The sequence below is a fragment of the Diadema setosum genome, chromosome 3 (assembly GCF_964275005.1).
Source record: "Diadema setosum chromosome 3, eeDiaSeto1, whole genome shotgun sequence".
Taxonomy (NCBI): Eukaryota; Metazoa; Echinodermata; class Echinoidea; order Diadematoida; family Diadematidae; genus Diadema; species Diadema setosum.
The window spans coordinates 42,229,460-42,236,717 of NC_092687.1; the positions used below are offsets into that span (position 1 = coordinate 42,229,460).

Sequence of the window (7,258 nt, forward strand, 5' to 3'; positions counted from 1 at the left end):
CAAAATTATTCGAAATGATTTAAACACTGAATTTGTGGTATGGGTTAGAGGGCTACACGGATGTTGGTAGAACCACCCTTGATGAGTGTATATTGAAGAACTTGTGCCTGTTTGTTTGTTTTTGACACCCGGAAACCTTGATTGAAAAATTATTATTTGAGAAAGCTCAGCGAGAGAATGTCAAGCGAAAAACGTAACCGACATATCTGTTTTCCCTACAATGCCAGGCAATTTTAATAGAAAAAGTCTGCAGCTTTAAATTCTAGTCAATTTTTCAATACGTAAAAAACTTATCCTGGAGAAAAAAAAAAAGAAAAAAGAATTGAGCTTACATCGTATCAGCACTGACGAGATCTCGTAAGTGATTATGTATAAAACATCGCACGATATCTACCTACACAAGATCCAATGGCTTAGATTAACAGTGAGGCAGCCATTTTGTAAAAAAAAAAAAAAAAAAAAAAAAAAAAAAAAAAAAAGAGTTTAGAAAATAGAGAAGTATCACAGATTGAAAATTAAATTAGACTAGCTTGGCTATTAAAAGTGTTTTTTTTTTAATGTATTTGATATATTTGCGTGGTGCCCTGTATAGATAAAACTCTGCAGCAATGATTACAATCATGCAATCACTTACTTTATTAGTAAGATCTTATTTTCAAAGACTTGAATTCAGTTTCCTCGACGAATTAACAGTCAGACATTCCCTTCACCTGTTACTATAAAGAGATGATAAAACAATCGGATGCTTTTGTGGTAAGTTTGGTATCAAATGTTCGAATCAATGTTTTAGAAATGTCCGTGTCGCCAAAAATTCTTCACTGGACAAACCATCGGACATTTCTACATAACCGAAGCCAATTAGGATTGAATATGCTCGCAAACTCCCTCCACCCTACGAGACGTGAAAACGACCTCCCGGACTCACAGAGTGATTACTTGTAAGGTTTGCGTGAACAAAGACTTTACGGCCAGAATGCAGGAGCCTTCGGTTTTAAAAGATGTCTCGATTTTCAGTATAACTGCGATTACAGAAAGTCCAGAATGACAACGTCAATTTTAAAATTAGAAGCCGCATGCAGCCAACCTTCAGAATCTAATCTCTCTAAAGATTTTAGGCACGCCCGCTGAAAAGAAACTGAACGCACAAAGAACAAGAACACTGCGGGATAAACTTCGCGTGTTGTGCAACCCCACTGCTCAGCATACTTGGTGACGGCGCTGAGTACTGGTCGTTCAGAAATTGCAGCATTTCCGCTTCCGTTTTGGCGCGAAACTGATCTTGTGCTCCTCTTCCAATTCCTCCATTGTGTACACCCTACTCACGTTGTCGTCTTCTTTTTTCTGAAGCTACCTGGACAGGAAAAAGAGAGAAAAAAATGTTTTAAATGTTGAAAATGAAAGTAAAATAAATAAAGTGGGATCACTGATTTCTAGTTGAACTATATTTATACTATAAGAAAACTGACTTACGAAATGCATCATGTTTATATTTTCTTCTTTTCTTTCAGTATACATCTTACATTATAGTTAAGGTAGACGAACTTTGTTCTATCAATCGCATTTTCTTTGTTAATAACATGGATGACTGCCGATGTTATGATAATCACAAAAAATTCCATTTGAAAGTGTACTGTTTTCAAACATATACATCCTTTACAAAGATGGAACACAACTTCCTTGTTTATAGGCTGTAGTGCGTCGGCATGTATAATTCTTATTTTAAAGTTTAAATCAATGCATTCTGCAAGAGTAGTTAATCTTATATTAACCCTATTAAGCCCAAGCTATTTTGACTCCTCGCAGGCCCAAGGGGGGCACATTGTGCCTCCCCCCTATATAACTTTTTTATTATTCGATGTATCATCGTCATATTTGGCACGTGGGTAGAGTAACTCATACTCTACATGACCGTACATTTGAATTTTCACAAGGTCACCCATGGAGGGCGCTATTTACCAAAATATAAAGAAATACATAGGAGTTATGCTAAAAACATGATTTTTCTGTATAATTTCTTTATCCCCATTATATATGTTTTATTATAGACCAATCATTTTCATATTTGCCACAAATGACAAGCAAGTGGAATTTTATTATTTGTCACGGTTGAAATTTCTCAAGGTCACCACATGGGGGCGCTATTCATATCAACACAGTGATACATAATTAGACCTGAGATGAAATGTTTGGGATGGGTACATGTATAGTTATGACATTTCATATTTGCATAATACTGGAATTTTGAGATTGCAAATTGATATGATAAACTTATGATATTAGAGTCATAACTTGGGTGAAAGAATCAAAGTAACTCAAAATATAAGGGCAATCTTTAGAAAATATTATTGTTTTCAATTATCTCTATTATATATATTGTTTTATGCCATTGTCACATAAAAACAAGGGAAATAATAAGAAAAACTTTCCAGGACCATAATTACTTCGAATTTTGCTCCTTCAACAAATTTTAGCCAAGAAACACCCATTTCATACACTGTAATGCTGTTAAATGAAATGGAAACAGAAAAAAGATGCAAAATCTGACTGACATGGTTGTCAGTTCATGGTTGCCATGGCAACCAGCAACATCAAATATAGCTAAATTATACATCAAAATGTTTACAATAAGATTTTAGGAAAATTCACCAAATTTGGTTGAAATCGGATTAAGGGCGAAGGAGTGGCAAACGAAAATCTGGTAGGGGGGCACAATGTGCCCCCCCCCCCCCTTGGGCTTTATAGGGTTAATGAGTGTGGGAGGCATATACGGCTCTGATATTTCTCTCTAGAGAGAATCTCACCTCGCAAGGCGGCCAAAGGCTTTGAATACATTGGTTCCTTGCTTAGCACTCGTCTCGATGAACAGCGCTTCATTTTCCTGTGGATCACCGTACAAATCAAGAAGAAACAAAATTGAATTGCCTTATGTTTTGCTGTTGTTGAATAAGAGATAGAGAATTTATTTAACCTTTCTACAGCTACCATTTTCCCACAAAGAAATTGTCATAATAATCATCATAACGTAAAAGATAAGATCATTATTATCATTTTGTTTCTTGTGTGTGTGTGTGTGTGTGTGTGTGATTAGTAGAGCTCACGGCACCTTTCTGCACTTAATCTTCGTTGTCAAAACAACGGTGGTGAAACTGATAACATAATTATTCAAGAATAAAGATATAAATAATATTTCTAAAGTTTCTGATCATGTTTTCGCCCTTAGAAAAAAGTTTTTTTTTTTCTCATCCGAAACATTTTTAAAGTTGCAGTCATGCCGTGAACTTCCTAAACATAAGAACTCATTACTTAGTAATAATAGCAGCGCTTTGCAATCAATAAACAGAATTATAAGGCTCAGACATAATATTTTTCAGTCAATCATTTTTTTTTATACGACGAACGAATCGATATTGTTGCCAAGTGTTTACTGAACGTACGTGCACACAATTCCTCAATAAAGAAGTCAAGTTCAGTTTAAAGTGGCAGTCACTCAAACATTTGTTTGTGTAAATGTTTATGAGAGAAATGTTAAGAAAAAAAGGAAATTATGGTTGAATGCTTTGCGTTTTGTATTATCTTGATATGGAGATAATAAGATAATCCATGGAAGGCTAAAAAATTTGGAAAAAATAGTTATCTTCTATCTGAGGAAACATATTACATCTAGGGCGTACAGTCAACAAAGTCATAACATTGACAATATCCATCATAAAAAGTTTCCTAGACCATAACTTTACTTCTGCTACAGATTTCCGCGGAGTTTCATTTTGACAACAGTAATAACACATTATATTCATGGACTAATTTAAGAATGATTAGGTCTTCCATGTTTTCTTTGGTACTGCGACATGGCGCAAGACCGTTCATTGATTGTCACATTTTTTTTTTTGATTGCTTTGCACTTCAACTGTTCAAAAGCAGTTGTTGTTGTGGTTGTTGTTGTTGTTGTTGTTTTGGCTGGGTTTTGTGAATTAACACAGTGCATACAACAAATAAAACGGAGACAGCTTTGACGCTCTTACACATTATGCACAATATCATCACTTATCATCAAATTTCATTTACATGCGACCTTCCTTCACTGCTCAATAGAGGGAGACAAACCTTCAATTGACGGCCACCTGACTCACCCTAATGCTGGCGATCCAGCTCTTGACGTGGAGAAAAGACTTCTCACAGGAGAGATTGTACAGAAGGAGAACACCATCAGCTTTCCTGAAATAGGCGTGAGGAATGCTACGGAACCTACACAAGTGGTAGGGGTAACAAGAAGGGGGGGGGGGGGGTGAATAAGTACTATAATGAAAAGGCACCACGTGGAGAAAAGTGAAAACACCACAAAACGGCAAAACAGACACCGTGTTTATATCACCATTCACGGTCATCATTCTTATTATGTTGACATCATTACACAATACAGTCATCAACCTTTTACTGTAAGCTTGAAGAATGTCAAACATTGAACTATTTCATGTCCCGTTATCTCAACAAAAACACCAGCAATGTCCTGAGTTTGAGACCAGTTGTTATAAGCTTTAAAATATTGACGTAGTTCAGGAAGCTAGTGACGGGTTTGGTGTCGATTTCGTCTGAGCTCCGTTTTGTCGTGTTGATGATTCAATGCTCTATCTCCATTGGCTAACACCAGCCCCCTCGCCACGGAATATCGAATTTGCCAATTCAAGTTCAGCCATAGTTTTAGCGCAGTTGCAGAAATCACATCTCGTACGCTCTTACACTCCTAAGTTGTCGCCTTTTCACATACACTATCCTTGACACGGCGGCGTTAATCTCAATCTGGAAGTACAGTCTCTACAAGTAGAATAAAAGTTGTAAATTCTATGCCATTTGGATGACGGGTGTTTTCATTAACGGGAATTAGGTCTAAAACGATTAATTGCAAGACTGACCACTTTACATTTAACTTGAAATCATTCGCTGTATTTTTTTTTTCTCAGCGCAATTCCAGTGCTGTCCCGAAAATTTTACTGCAGCTGCGGTGAACAGGTTTTAATTAAAGACAAAGCTCGCGTTGCGTATCTCTATGGTTGTGATCGTTATTGGAATTCAATTGACTATAGCGCCGTCACTCTTCTCAAATTCGAAATCATCCGACAGGTACTGCTAAATTCTATCACAAGATATCTTCCAGACACAATTATTGCATTGGCAGAATTGCTGTTGTTGTTGTTGTTGTTTTTTCTTGCAATGCATGCACTGCTACTGTGCTCTAGTCTGCTCCACCAACATCACCACGGGTTTCATGTATTCTGTTTTGTGTACGCTACCGCTTTCAACAGGTCACTTTATGAACATCATGTGTACGCCCTTATTTATTACTTTGTACACCTCGTTATGTCCATGACATGCACGTCGAACGTGGGGACTTTTCCACTGGGGACGCTATGATTATTTTGGAAGTCCAGTCATTGCTGCACAAAAATAATAAATGTAAAAAAAAATTGACTCACCTTTCTTGACCTGCCATGTCCCAGATTTGAAGAGATACCACCGAGTTGTCTGGCACCAAGGACTTCATGTGGAATCCGATTTCTGCCCCAAAATACAAATAGTTAAGCATACGACGTGAAAATTGACCATGCAAAGGTATCCCTGTTACGACAAGCCCATCCTTTATTATTGTTATCGGTGCTCCATCACCATTATCACCATTATCATGATGATGGCGATGATGATTTTTATTTTATTATTAGTGTTATCACTATCATCATTATTATTATTACTACTGCTTCTACAACTACTACTATTATCATCATTATCATCATCATCATCATCATCATCATCGCAATCGTCGTCATCATTGTCATTGTTTTGACTATCATTATGATTGCTTATTTTTTTTTTTCTTATAGATGTTCCTTTTTTTAGAGTAAAACGATTGTCCGGAGTAGTAACTATCAACAACACAGATATCTAAAATATAAATTCCAATCCCGAATCGGGTATATGATTACTTCTTGAAGACATTTTCTTTCTCGTTTCTCCCTTCTTTTTTTCCCCTTTTCCCGTAACTCACTTTTCGTCATTTAGTTATTTTTTACTGCTCGGAGGACAAGTTCACCTTCATCGACATGTGGGTTGAGTAAATGCATTAATATTCATAAAGCACATCAGGAAGACATGTTGAAAATCGGACATTTTTTTTTTTAAAAAATTATGAATTTCTGAAGTTTCTGCTCAGTCAAGGCTGGATGAAAAGAGCAATATAGCTTGTGATGTCACTTGTTTACAACGATATATAGAAAGTATAAGGAAGATTCGATATATTTTCACTTTTCTCCTGTAAAAAAAAAAAAAAAACAACAAAAAAAAAACAAAAACAAAACAAACAAACACAAACACTTTGGTGGACTTTGACCTTTGACGTGCTTCCCGCATTTTTCCCAAGTGGTTCTGACTTTGACACCATCCACCTCTTCAGTTCTGGCTGTTTTTCCAATATTTCCTCTTTTTTCGATTCTCGACTTTTTCTAGTCCAGACCTATCTTCTTCCTTTTTTTTTTCTTTTATAGCTTTGTAGCTCCTGTGATATTAGTGTTCTTTTTTGTTTTGTTTTTGGTCTATGGTTTTTTTTTTCACTTTTATCTTTCTTTTTCTTTTCCACGAAATCTCCTCCTCTCTGCTTTCCACTAAAGTCATAGTTAATACTTTTTGCTCTTTTCTTCGCTTTACTAGACTAGTATCATCGTGTTACTCATTGTCGACTTTGAAGTTTTCCTTTTTTTTTTCTTTTTCAGCTTGACTAGAATCCTTCAGTGGATATAAAAGTATGCTCTAAATATCGAAAAATACGTGTGTGTGTTCCATTGCGTTATTATGTGATGATATTAAAAAAAAAAATCGGAGTCTGATTGGTTAAATCTGTTAAAAAAAGAATTTTTTCTTAGACGATAAGAATCAAGCAGTATATCTTCTTCAGGTATTTTAGATTTTACCACGTATTTGACGGCAGAATTTTGTGAAAATATACTTATTACAATTCTCACGTATACTGGCATGTTACAAAACAAACCAGATTCCTGTGTATTTTTTTCCAACCATCCACAGATTTTATTCACTCAGGCAAAGCGCTTTTATATCACTCCCTGCCTGCATAATATTGTACACAAGTTTTTGTGGTCGTCAACCCTGTTCCAGATTCCGTCTCCTTATGGTTATGCACAACCTCTCTTATAGTCAATTTACGCACTTACACCCACAGCTGACTATTCTCATTACACATCAGCTTCCGATAATTTTG

General features: G+C 36.0%; 1 protein-coding gene across 1 annotated transcript; it reads right to left on the reverse strand.

Moving 5' to 3' along the window:
• Nucleotides 1–1,347: 1,347 nt before the first annotated feature.
• LOC140246881 (ras and EF-hand domain-containing protein homolog) lies at nucleotides 1,348–5,536 on the reverse strand. The gene is made up of 4 exons (XM_072326206.1): nucleotides 5,469–5,536; nucleotides 4,128–4,212; nucleotides 2,802–2,878; nucleotides 1,348–1,351 (listed from the first exon to the last, which is right to left on the reverse strand). Exons 1-4 carry the CDS (start codon nucleotides 5,534–5,536, stop codon nucleotides 1,348–1,350), a joined length of 234 nt encoding a protein of 77 aa, XP_072182307.1.
• Nucleotides 5,537–7,258: the final 1,722 nt, after the last annotated feature.

Bases quoted from the DNA above. Each gene is read 5' to 3' on its own strand.
- LOC140246881 (XM_072326206.1), bottom strand. From the start codon at position 5,536: ATGAAGTCCTTGGTGCCAGACAACTCGGTGGTATCTCTTCAAATCTGG. The intron at 4,213-5,468 runs GTGAGTCAATTT...CGCCTATTTCAG, and splicing joins GACATGGCAGGTCAAGAAAG to GAAAGCTGATGGTGTTCTCC. The intron at 2,879-4,127 runs GTGAGTCAGGTG...GGTGATCCACAG, and splicing joins GCTGGATCGCCAGCATTAGG to GAAAATGAAGCGCTGTTCAT.